This window comes from Takifugu flavidus, chromosome 10 (assembly GCF_003711565.1).
Source record: "Takifugu flavidus isolate HTHZ2018 chromosome 10, ASM371156v2, whole genome shotgun sequence".
NCBI classification, from domain to species: Eukaryota; Metazoa; Chordata; class Actinopteri; order Tetraodontiformes; family Tetraodontidae; genus Takifugu; species Takifugu flavidus.
The window spans coordinates 11053617-11064631 of NC_079529.1; the positions used below are offsets into that span (position 1 = coordinate 11053617).

The 11015-nt window shown below is 42.7% G+C and overlaps 4 protein-coding genes and 1 non-coding gene across 6 annotated transcripts; 4 read left to right on the forward strand and 1 right to left on the reverse strand.

Moving 5' to 3' along the window:
- Positions 1-85: 85 nt before the first annotated feature.
- LOC130532442 (uncharacterized) lies at positions 86-4137 on the reverse strand. The gene is made up of 7 exons (XM_057045096.1): positions 4033-4137; positions 3846-3935; positions 3137-3266; positions 1801-1907; positions 1587-1706; positions 1277-1358; positions 86-1189 (listed from the first exon to the last, which is right to left on the reverse strand). The coding sequence occupies exons 1-7, from the start codon at positions 4135-4137 to the stop codon at positions 1134-1136; spliced, it is 690 nt and encodes a 229-aa protein (XP_056901076.1). The 3' UTR covers positions 86-1133.
- Positions 2429-4525, forward strand: cd83 (CD83 molecule). Its single transcript, XM_057044439.1, has 5 exons — positions 2429-3068; positions 3156-3283; positions 3759-3993; positions 4065-4168; positions 4262-4525. The coding sequence occupies exons 1-5, from the start codon at positions 3032-3034 to the stop codon at positions 4403-4405; spliced, it is 648 nt and encodes a 215-aa protein (XP_056900419.1). The 5' UTR covers positions 2429-3031; the 3' UTR covers positions 4406-4525.
- A 485-nt stretch (positions 4526-5010) lies between these two features.
- Positions 5011-5092, forward strand: trnas-aga (transfer RNA serine (anticodon AGA)). Its single transcript has one exon. It is a non-coding gene; the product is annotated as a tRNA-Ser (tRNA).
- A 299-nt stretch (positions 5093-5391) lies between these two features.
- cfap418 (cilia and flagella associated protein 418) lies at positions 5392-7424 on the forward strand. 2 transcript variants are annotated; one of them, XM_057044440.1, is made up of 6 exons: positions 5392-5665; positions 5837-5930; positions 6066-6124; positions 6313-6378; positions 6600-6695; positions 6935-7424. In XM_057044440.1, the coding sequence occupies exons 1-6, from the start codon at positions 5526-5528 to the stop codon at positions 7092-7094; spliced, it is 615 nt and encodes a 204-aa protein (XP_056900420.1). In that variant the 5' UTR covers positions 5392-5525; the 3' UTR covers positions 7095-7424. The 2 variants fall into 2 exon arrangements, with proteins under 2 accessions (XP_056900420.1, XP_056900421.1); XM_057044441.1 differs by having other exon boundaries at positions 5481-5665; positions 5778-5930.
- Positions 7425-7542: 118 nt separating this feature from the next.
- Positions 7543-10604, forward strand: wdr73 (WD repeat domain 73). The gene is made up of 8 exons (XM_057044430.1): positions 7543-7732; positions 7825-7892; positions 8017-8102; positions 8181-8269; positions 8615-8679; positions 8874-9032; positions 9152-9511; positions 9932-10604. Exons 1-8 carry the CDS (start codon positions 7680-7682, stop codon positions 10159-10161), a joined length of 1110 nt encoding a protein of 369 aa, XP_056900410.1. The 5' UTR covers positions 7543-7679; the 3' UTR covers positions 10162-10604.
- Positions 10605-11015: the final 411 nt, after the last annotated feature.

Genomic DNA, 11015 nt, shown 5'->3' on the forward strand with positions numbered 1-11015 from the left:
TGACGCTTCACACAGGTCTTATTCTTATTTTAAAAACTTCTCATCTTCAGCTTTTCAGGGAAATAATAAAAATGCACAAACACACTGGAAATCCAACAAACCCTTTATTGTGACCTTTGACTATGGAGAGGAAACATTTTAAATATTATTTTATGGAATACGCGGTCAACTAGGATTGAAAAAGATGAATACAAAGTGCAATTTTTAACCTCTTAGAGGCTGTGGTAGTATTCTTCTTGTGCTAGTCGAGAGGTGCTGATGAGGAAGGAATCTTCACAGACTTGGGTTATAAGAGATGTATATCAGAGAACAGTCAGGGATCTAGCAGACGCTGCAGCTTGCCTGAGGGAGGTTTCGTGGTTCAAATGGTGAAGATCTCTAAAGTGCTTACTTCAGTAGCCCTTTCTTATATTGTCAAGTAAACACATTCTTCTCTGATGACCTCATAACACAATATAGCCAACCAAATGATATAGAGTCCAGTTCAGAAAACTCAGGAGCCTGTTGGCACAAGGATTTCCTCTTGGCAGCTGCTCATACAGGAAAAAACAAGACATTCATCACAAGCACATAAAGAGACACAGGTGATAAGACACATATGGAACATTTGTGAGATGGCACCAGGCTGGCTAAAAAACAAGTTGAGGTCTTCCAGAGGTCAAGGCCTGAGAGAATAGATACAGTCACTTGTAGATGTCAGTTGTAATGCTCTAATAAAATAAACAGACAATCAAAGGCCACACATCCAATATATTAAACATACTAAATAAGAATCACTAAATGAATCTAAAGTATTAACTATAACTATAACTAATGCCATAAGTGTGTATAATGCATTCAGATACAGGACTTTAAGAGTCAGTAAACTTCCACCAACTTGGTATCATGTTCTTCTGCTCTTCACATTAAATTAGTCTGATATTAGCCCAGAACTTTATAGACTCCAGTTGATCAAAATCACAATTGGTTCTGCTGTGAGATTAACTGAACCTTGTTCTGGTCACAGTCCCTTTCCTCCTGTTTAAGCTTCAGCCAAGCACTACTGAAATTGTTCATCTAAAACCTGCAGTGGAAAAACCACTTTTGATAGGAGCAGCAGTGGTGGGCCACATCTGGAGGTGATGGTGGATCCTTCACGTCAGAGTCAGTTCAGGGAGCTTCAGCAGCAGCAGCAGCAGAGGGACAAGACCTGCAGCATCCACAGGAGAACGTGGTTAACTCCTTCACAGCCTCGTTAACAAGCAACAACTGACCAACATCAGAAGAGGAGACCCACCCATAATTGGGACTGAGGGACCAGAATCAGCACAAGGCTGGGTGGAGTAGTAGGTCTTCTCTTCCGTCACCAGGTTTCTCTCCTGTTAACGAACAGTGAAAATGAGGACTGAAACACTGCCAACAGCAGTTAAACTCATTCTTGTTCAACATCTGAATGTCTTTTTGGTCTGAATCAAGAAAGGGACGAGTCAAAACAAACATCCAAAACTGAGACAAATATGAGGGAATAAAGAGATGACAAGATAGAGTTAAGGTGACCACCAAACAGAAGAACATCGGCAACCATGTGCGAACAGTAGGTGACCTACTCCATAGCACAGAGTGGTGTGGTTCACAGCCACACACACTTTCAGCTTCATCACTCCATGTTCAATGTGGTCACATGGATGGTGGCAGCTGCTGGACTCCCCAGAAGCCTCTGCGAAGTCCTGGAAGAAAACCAGGAGAAGAGGGCGTCAACAGTTGTTGAGAAATATCAACGTGCAGTACAAGAACCACGGAGCAGTAAAAGCTGATGCTTACGCTTTGATTGATAGTCCACGTGTTGTCACACTGAGGGTTGAAGGACAGCTGAAGGTCGCAGCAGGAACACACTCGGTGTCTCTCCATCACAAATGAGCCCTCAGCAGCTGGAACACAGAAATCATCCTCGCTCAGACACCAGGTGTCACAACACTGGCAAAGGATCAAGCATCTTTTATCTCTCTGTCTCTTTCGGGTTACAGGGAGGTGCTGGAGTCAAAGAGCAGGGAAGAAGAGGTGCTTTTAGTTGGCTGAGGAATCACAGTTGTCATGGCCGAGCTTTACTTAATGGAGGAAGGGAAGCTCAAAATGAAAGGTAAGTTTGGCAATGCTTAGATTTGAGAAGGTTAATAAATAGCTTTTTATCTTGAGTTTCTCAGAATTTAACAATAAAATGGCCTCCCGAGCGGAAGCCCGTATTTACCAATTGTATCAGAGTGCCATTTTACTGGCAAAGAGTTTTTGAGGGATTCGTGTCAGTGATTGGTTATTGCAGAACTGAGACTGGGAGGAGATTTCTGTCCGGAGAACGTTCGTGAGAGGAGTTGTTCTTAAAATACTCGTCGGAATATGGTGGCTCGAACCAGAAGGTGGCAGCAGTGCGATTCACCGGATAAGGGCTGAATTAATAGTCAAAAAGAAGAAGAAGAACAGTCGGCGGCTAACATTACAACAATGCTAATATTTGCGCATCAGAGGGAAAGGTGCCTTAAAAACCTAATATTGTTTAAATAAGGTGATTAAGTGTTTTTACTAGAGGTTAAGACTGGTCTTCTAGCAAGGAAAGTTCCTTGACCTTGAAGGACGAGCACTTCTGGAACGCACGTGGAGGCTAATGTCAGCCACTAACATTAGTTACTAACAAGTTCACTCTCACGAAAGCCGCAACAGTCAACCGTGTGACTTTTAACGACAGTAAAAACATTAATACTCACCTAAAAAAAACAGAAATAGAAGAATAGCCATGGAGTTTCTACGAGGGCGAAAGAGAGGAGAAGCAAAGCTGTTGCCACTTCCACGGTATTTCCTCCCTAAACTTTCACGGAAACTGCTTTAATAGACGAAAAACCCCATGGGAAAACACCCAGGCGGAGCCTGAGGACGCAGCTTGAAAATAAAAACCTTAACTCGAATGGCACCGAGCCGCGGAAATTCCCCCAAGAATCCCCACATCACGTTGTCAGCACTCCCATAAAATAGCCATTTGGGTTCTGTCGGTCGTCATTTCATCATGTCTCCTTGGTTCTTCACGCTCCTCCTGTTATACAGTAAGTGTTGTGTTACCGGGGGGTGGTACCGGGGGGATGGGGCACCTGCGCCGGGCTCCAACACTCACCCGCGGTGTTGTTGAACAGGGTCGGTGGACGGAAGCATGGCGGAAGGTGCCCGGGAGGTGAGCTCCGTCTGCGGGCAGGATTGTGTTCTTCACTGTGGTGCCGATGCGGAGCCCGGAGTTCGGTACCGGGCTGTCAGGTGGTACAAGGTAAAAACACGTTATGGGTTGATTCGATCATTTGTATGAAAACAAAACTAAACTTGTCTTTGAAAATCAAATAATACATTTATAATCAAAAGGGGACAAAATGAGTTTTAGCGGTTGAAATATTATGTTAATTAAAATAAATCAGTTATACATGATTGAAATGCGTAAAGACTTCTTTACGTTATGGGTTGATTCGATCATTTGTATGAAAACAAAACTAAACTTGTCTTTGAAAATCAAATAATACATTTATAATCAAAAGGGGACAAAATGAGTTTTGGCGGTTGAAATATTATGTTAATTAAAATAAATCAGTTATACATGATTGAAATGCAGGGGAATAGACGGAAAGTACCTAAATACTCATCTGTGCCTCACATCTGACCTTTAATCTCATAACTCATTCTGAGATTGAGTAAATGTTATCAGAAACTCTGCTGATATCAGAACTGAAGTGGTTCTGATTATGTTACAGGTCAGCCAGAACTCATGGCCTCATCTCAGTGGCCTCCTGACCAGAAATCTGACCAACGGAGTGACCCACTGGTACAATAGCACCCACCTGAAGGCCCAGCCGGTCCTGCTGGGTGACTCCTACAACATCCGCCTGTCCAACGTGACTTGCGCTGACAGTGGCCGCTACATCTGTCACCTGGCAGCACCGGTGGGAGACAGGAACCGTGAGGGGGAGATTCTCCTCAAGCTGACAGGTGAGGAAATCAAACACCTCGCCTCCCACACAGCCTCACGTACGTGAAGATTGATGTTCCTCTGTTTTCAGATTGTCCTGAGAGTGGAGAGGAGACGGCCATGAATGACAGCTTCATGGCCATATTAGCCACCTTGGTGCTCATCTTTGCCCTTTTTGTGTTTGGAATCAGCTACGTAAGTGACCGAAGATGGAACTAGTCACTCGTCAGGGTTCAGTCTGAATGTGCGCCTTATTCATGCCTCTCTCTGATTGTGCTTGACTCTTAGGTTTGTTTAAAAAATACCATCAGAGAAAGAAGCAGAACCAAGCAGAAGTTACTGGAGGCAACGCTCAGACCTCTGGAAGCAAAGGACTTAATGTTGATCTATAGGTTGGGGCCAAAACCCAAAACTAAGCACATCTGTGTGTAACTGTTACACAACCACTAATATGACAATAGACATTCTGTATCATGCTTTGGAAAATATATTTTATTTTTATTGTGTATCCTCGCTTTTGTAGAAAAAAAAGTCATAAATATTTCTGACTTTTATGGTTGTGATTTTCTTTTTCTCTTTTCAACACCTCAAGCTAAATCAGTTTTTTTATTTTAAATTGTATTTGTTAAATCTAAATGTAAAAAAAAAAGGCAGCAGAAAACAGATTTTCATTTTATTGATATTAGTCCTACCTCTTATTTATTATTTGTGCAATGTGACAATTTTATTAACCATGTTGATTAAAACCTCGGAGCCTTTTATTTTTCGATTCCTGAATAAAATCAGGAGCCTTGAGACTATTAACCTGCTTACAGATGCAACATTTAAAACTAAATACTGAAAAAAGATCTGTGCTGCAAGAAACTGAAAGGTTTCACCTCAAACAAGTTTCAGAAGAAAAACTCCAGGTTTTCTGAACAGATATGTGTGTTTCCAGTTTACAATGATCGGTGGAGGTGAAACTCGAATTAATCCAAGTTCTATTGAAACTGGTTCCCTACACTTCTTTACAGTGCTTTTGGGCATGGCTATATATAGTTGTCGTGGCCGAGTGGTTAAGGCGATGGACTAGAAATCCATTGGGGTCTCCCCGCGCAGGTTCGAATCCTGCCGACAACGCGTAACCTTTTTCTTTTTAATAAGACGATTATGAGTATATTTTACGGTTGATGACCACTAAAGACAGTTGCTTTTCTTTTGACCTTTCATGCAATGTTTCAATTCACTCCTAGATTCAGGTCTGAGTGTCCAAAACCAAAACGACCCAAATGTGCGCACTTACTCCAGATAAACCTGATTCTGTTTCGAGATGAGCTTTTCCGATCTTTTAATTATCAAATATGAAGAGACAACAGTATCAGGATAAAATTATAACTCAATGTTGTCACGCCATATTTTTGTGCCAACATTTATTTTGATTTTATTTTGAAAAAATGATTCCTTTCGTTTCCTTTCGGTCAAACGGTTACTTAGCAACGCGTTAGCGTGCTAGTGGCTAATGGACAACTAGCTGCTTCTGTTGCTGTCCGAAGCCAGGATTTAAGCCCTGAAGATGGAGGACGATGACCTAGACGAACTACTGGACGAGATTGAGAGGACATTTTGTAAGAATGTTTCCGTTTCTGCAGCATCGGGACCATCAAATGAGACTTTAAACAGGGGGAAAGACAGCACAGTACGAAAGAAAGACAGGTAGGAGCTAGTTTAATAGCAGCTGAAGCTAAGTGGCTGTGTTTCTTCTGTCCTCAATAGCGATGGTTCCGTATGAATTACATGTTGACTTGTAAAATGTTGCTTTTTGCAGACTCCAGATGATTGCAAATAATTGATGGAAGCAAATAACTGCGTTTACATCAATTTCAGCCTCTCAAAACCCAAACAGCCTGTCGGAAAGGTTCTTGAAGATATCGACGCCCTCCTGGAGGAATTACTGGAGGAAGACTCTCAGCAACTGAAGGTGAAGCACTCAAAAGAACTCTTGTCTTTTTTTAAATTTATTTTGAAGCCCCTTTCAGACAGAATTCCTGTCTGCGAACCCCAACAGAGACGAGCATGTTTGTGCTTGATTTAAGCTGCTTTTCTTTTATTTCAGACTGAATCTGAAGGGGGTTCAGAGGAGAAGACGAGATCTTGCCAAGCAGCTCAGAGAAAGTGAGGAGATCCTAAAAACAACACCTGCAATCCTCCAAACATTTTTCTCAATGTCTTGTGATGAGGGACCAATCCCTGAATTCATCCACATGCAGCTTCTTCTTATAAATATTATTATTATCATTATTATTAGTAGTAGTAGTATTGGTATTATTGTTAGATTTTTCAAACAAGAACTGTTTTTCCAGGTGTTGTCCCGTTTTTGTTGGGGGCAGTTCGGTGGTGAGCGGTGTAGGAACAGTCACATCCAAGAGGTGACTGTTAACATTATTATTGTCATCATTGCAAAATCAGAGAAGTGAAGTTAACATGTTACATCTACACACAAACACACACACAATCACACAGACATACTGTATATGGAGCGGGAGTTTATGTATGTCAACAGTTTGATTTTGCACACACACACACACACATATATCAATTGCTTAAGTCACCAAATTTAAAATAAAATGATTTATTCATTTATTGACAGGTCATGTGACCAGTTACGATGCACCTCTTGCGACTTCCGCGTCTTGATGTTTGATGATTGCGAGTGGGACTCGTCATGTGACTATCTGTTCCTCAGGTGAGTCTGCAGGTGACCTGTTATAACACATTTTTATAAATAAATTAAATTAAAGAGGCCCAAATATCCAGAATGACTGTTGTTAGCAGTCTGTAAAGGTATTTTATTGAAATCACCAATGCACTGACAAATGGAGCTGATTTATTTGATGAATTTTAATTTATTTTATCATCTCATTAAACACTAAACAAATTAATCTGTTCACCATTTGCTCTGAACCATCATTGGGCTCTGAACAGAAACAACACACCGGACGGACACAAGCTCAGGGCCAGACTGAACCGGAGGAGGGGTGTACGGGCGTATGCCTGCCAGTGTAGCTGGTTTTCCGTCCTGGAGCCAACAGACCTCCGAGAACTGCCCCAGCTCATGTGGGTCTGCAGTAAACACCACGACTGACGTTCCTGCATCACCGCGTTCACACTGGAGCCACTGTTGAATGCGACTGTCAGTCTCACGGTTGCAGCAGGCCTTCAGACCTTCTGTAATGGTGCAGCCACTGGTGGGAGTCCGGAAAGATTTGTTGATGAAGGTTTTCAACTCCAGCCGAAGAGGCAGCCTCATCTGTAGCTGATGGTTCCCTTGTTCTGTTCTGTAACTCTGGTTTTGTTTTTTTTGAGTTTATGTCCGTTTTTTATGTCCTTCCCGCATCCTTGTTTGGTCTTCTTTCACTTTACTGTGTTATTTTAGGATGCTTAACCTGAATGCATAATAAAAAATGTTCTCTTATTTGTTGTTTTGTCAGTAGGAGTGCTTTTTTAAAGATGACAGGATTCTCTGAACACTATAGCCCTGTTTGAATTGAAACAGAACTGTCTGAGCTGTATTTTTGATTCTTTTCATTCTTCCACATTGGTGTTAGACGTCGACAGAAGGCAACGCCTGAGTTCGTCCACTAGGGGGCGACACCTTTTTACTCATTGGCTAAAGCGACCGCCGAGAATCAAAAACCGGAAGTAATTGAAACGTGTAGCCCGGAGGGAGATGGAGGCGTTTGAAGATGGTTTAGATGACTGGTTCATCGAGTCCCTCAAAACGTGAGTTTAATTTTTCTTTTAGTGTCCACGTTACTCCTACATTAGCGAGGTTCTGTACTGTGAAATACTGAAGTATCTGTATTTTCTACCAGCTACAACGATCTTTACGTGTATCAGTTGGAGTCTCCCACGAGAGTCGCCGATTGGACTTCAGGAGACAGTGAGTCCATCTATTCTAGGGATTCCGTGTTTCTCTCTTTACTTATTTATCTTACTTCAGTATATTCAGGCAAACCAATTGAGTGTCGAGTGCAGACAAACTGAATGTTTCTTTAACTTTGCAGCCGTGTGTGTAGCAGGATACAGTTCGTCTAAAAATGAAATTCTGGAGCTGAGATTGCCTCCCAGGCTGTTGGCAGATGCAAATAAGGTAATGTCACAAACTTCGGAATCTTCCGTGGTTTATTGTAATAAAAACTCCATTGATACCAGTGTGTGGTGTGTTCAGGGTCTCTGCGCAGAGCGGGACTTTAAAGTTGTGCATGGTGGCCTCACTGACACTCCTGTTCACTGCCTCAAACACATTCCAGGTACCAGGTAAAATAAGGATTACATCCTATTTTATATCATGATTAAGAAACTCAGCAGGCCACATAAAGGTCTGGAGTTAAGCTGTTTAATTAACTTGCTAAAAAAGCAAAATATTTGTATGGATGCAGTTCAAAATGCAAAAGAAAATAGACTGTATGAATATTATTAATAAATTCCATCACTTTCTGCCCTGATTTGTTACAAATCGACGTAACTGCAGCAATGGCTGCTGCTGTTTTCTGGCAATCAACGATTTGGAAGATTGAAGAAAGTCAACAACGTTACATTTGGTCTGACAATAAAACACAAACATCTCATGGAAAACGTCAGTAACTCAGATTATTGTTACAGGTATATTGTCACCAACGATGGTCGGAGTTCAGATCTGCAGGTGTGGAAGCTGGGAGAAGACAGTGGTGAGTTAAACCCCACTTTGATAACAATAAATCAGAAAAATAAAGCTAATTACACCTATCAAGTTAGGTAAATAACCAGTAACTTGTGTCCTCGGTCAGGACATTTGTACTCTTTATATTAATCTTTAAAGTTTATATTGCTAAACTCAGAGAAATCATTGTGTTTCTGTCTCCTTGGTTGTTTTTACTGTCAGATGTGATCCAGAGAGCAGGAGGTGTGGCTGGGCGAGGGCCAAAGGGAGGCAGCAGGATGGCAGCCCGCCGTTCATCAGATCCTCAGGTTCTTCACGGAGCCACGAGTGCCGACGTGCAGCTGAGCCAGCTGGTGGCAGGAAGTCTCCTGTTTGAACTGGGTAACAGCTGAGCTGTGTGAACATAACGCACCTTAGACAATGTAAAGGTTTAAAACTGCTGGTGAGATCGATTTCATTGGCACTTAATGGTGTGATCAGGTATCCTTCCTCCCCGACAGACGTGGCCTCGGCAGATCCGCTCAGCTCTTTGCAGTTTCTGAGCGACAGCGTCTTCCTCGCCGGCTGCTGTAACGGCAGCTTTTACATTGCTGATGTTCGGGCATCCAGCTCTCCTCAGGTTTCGCCTCCACCGGCTTCATCAACAGAATCTAGCCTCTGGTGGACGGAGGCGTCCGCAGGGCCGCCCGCCAGCAGGATCCTGAGAGTTTCCTCATCTGGAGAGATGCTGGTTTCAGACTTGAGGAACCTGGGAGAAGCTGTGAGTGCAGCTCAGATGGATACTGGACCAGTGAGGGGCAGCATGGACCATGTCAGAGTGTCGTGGGCGCCAGTTCTCAATGGCTGTATTGCAGTATCAGGTTAGTTTACACCTATAAAACAGGAAGTAGCAAAGTTAGCTAAGCATAAAGTCAGGTAGCCAGCCAAGCACTCCTGAACCTAAGGGTAGCTCCTTCAGGTGTTTGAACGGTCATCCTGTACAGCAAGAAAGATCTACCAGTAGTTAGTTTCACATGGTTGCTTCTACACTCATTCACCAACACTTGCGTTCACCCGTGAGACCTGGAAGTAAAAATCTAAGGAGATTCTTGATAGTGCTAACCATGAGAGACGGTTGTACAGAGAGGATAAAGTTCATACTACGTTAGCACTATTGAAACTACATAACCCATAATCCCCCACAGCAGTGAGCTGCTGTTTCTGTATGTACTGTAAAACCATTGTCTTGCCTGGGTCAGGTGAAAGTAGTGAAGAAGACTTTTTTTCCTCTGTCACGTCAGGATTCGGTGGAGCGGTTCAAATCTACGACACATCCTGCTGGACTCGGGAGCTCCAGAAGGTTCCCCCCGTCTTTGTGCATTGTGGCCACTCCGTGTCATCACAGCCGGGGGACGATGTCGTGGTCACCTCTCACCTTTGGCATCCCCACCGGCCGAGGACGCTGCTGTCGACGGCGTCGGACGGCTCCGTTCATCTGTGGGACTGGGTCGACCAATCGGCTGCCAGCTGACCAAGGGAAGGAAAGAACCATAACGTCATAGAAGAACCTTTGGGGATCCAGAAGACTTTAAACATTTTCACAAGAGACATTAGACTCACTTGTTTCTTCATTATTCTTTTAAGCAGCAATGTTGCCATCTAAAGCTTGGACTGCACAGCCAATCTTCCTCCTCTCTGCCTTCGTGTCCTCTCGGCTCCATCATCCATCTCATCAAGTCCATTTGCCCACCATATTCTCTGTCCCTCCTCTGGACATGTCCAAACCCCTCTGACTTTTATCTCTAAGATAAGAGGAGAGCAGAGGACTGACAATAAACAATAAAGCTCAGGAAGAGGCACTATCAGCTTCCATCTTGCTGACCTTTGTGTTTAAACACATGATTCAGTTACATCTTTACAACTTTCTTTTCTTTATTTGGACATGAAAATAGAAATAAAATTCTTTTAATAGTAGCAAGCATGCTAATATCTGTCCCATCCACCAACACACTGGTATTGATATCAAGCATTGGCCCAGTACTAATGCAGATATCTGAATGTGTCTTTCTACAATTATTAAGGAGCTCCAGGTTTATATTTCAATAAGTGATGTACAGAAACAGGCTGCAAAGGAAACTCAGAAGATCCACTTCAGCATTTAAATGAACTGAAACTAATTCTGGAATTGCCATCGGGGTGTTGCAGTCGGTGTAAATGGCTGAATTACAACTGTAAACATTTAAAACCTACATATGTAAGCAGATTGTCAATAACTGATATTTTTGTTGATTCATTTTGCTGCATAACCGGAACAAAGTTCATTCTAAATTCAGAAAACTTCCCCCGCTGAACATTAGGTGGCGCCATTCAGAACACGTTGGAGCA

What these genes read in the sequence shown, in the direction of transcription:
- cd83 (XM_057044439.1), top strand. Translation starts at nt 3,032, where the DNA reads ATGTCTCCTTGGTTCTTCACGCTCCTCCTGTTATACA. An exon ending in GGGCTGTCAGGTGGTACAAG is followed by an intron (nt 3,284 to 3,758) that starts GTAAAAACACGT and finishes ATTATGTTACAG; the next exon opens with GTCAGCCAGAACTCATGGCC. An exon ending in GATTCTCCTCAAGCTGACAG is followed by an intron (nt 3,994 to 4,064) that starts GTGAGGAAATCA and finishes CTCTGTTTTCAG; the next exon opens with ATTGTCCTGAGAGTGGAGAG.
- LOC130532442 (XM_057045096.1), bottom strand. Translation starts at nt 4,137, where the DNA reads ATGAGCACCAAGGTGGCTAATATGGCCATGAAGCTGTCATTCATGGCC. An exon ending in CCTGTTCAACAACACCGCGG is followed by an intron (nt 1,908 to 3,136) that starts GTGAGTGTTGGA and finishes TCTGTGTTCCAG; the next exon opens with CTGCTGAGGGCTCATTTGTG. An exon ending in TCCCTCAGTCCCAATTATGG is followed by an intron (nt 1,190 to 1,276) that starts GTGGGTCTCCTC and finishes TGGATGCTGCAG; the next exon opens with GTCTTGTCCCTCTGCTGCTG.
- cfap418 (XM_057044440.1), top strand. Translation starts at nt 5,526, where the DNA reads ATGGAGGACGATGACCTAGACGAACTACTGGACGAGATTGAGAGGACA. An exon ending in ACAGTACGAAAGAAAGACAG is followed by an intron (nt 5,666 to 5,836) that starts GTAGGAGCTAGT and finishes CATCAATTTCAG; the next exon opens with CCTCTCAAAACCCAAACAGC. An exon ending in TGTGACTATCTGTTCCTCAG is followed by an intron (nt 6,696 to 6,934) that starts GTGAGTCTGCAG and finishes GGCTCTGAACAG; the next exon opens with AAACAACACACCGGACGGAC.
- wdr73 (XM_057044430.1), top strand. Translation starts at nt 7,680, where the DNA reads ATGGAGGCGTTTGAAGATGGTTTAGATGACTGGTTCATCGAGTCCCTC. An exon ending in AAGTCTCCTGTTTGAACTGG is followed by an intron (nt 9,033 to 9,151) that starts GTAACAGCTGAG and finishes CCTCCCCGACAG; the next exon opens with ACGTGGCCTCGGCAGATCCG. An exon ending in TGGCTGTATTGCAGTATCAG is followed by an intron (nt 9,512 to 9,931) that starts GTTAGTTTACAC and finishes CTGTCACGTCAG; the next exon opens with GATTCGGTGGAGCGGTTCAA.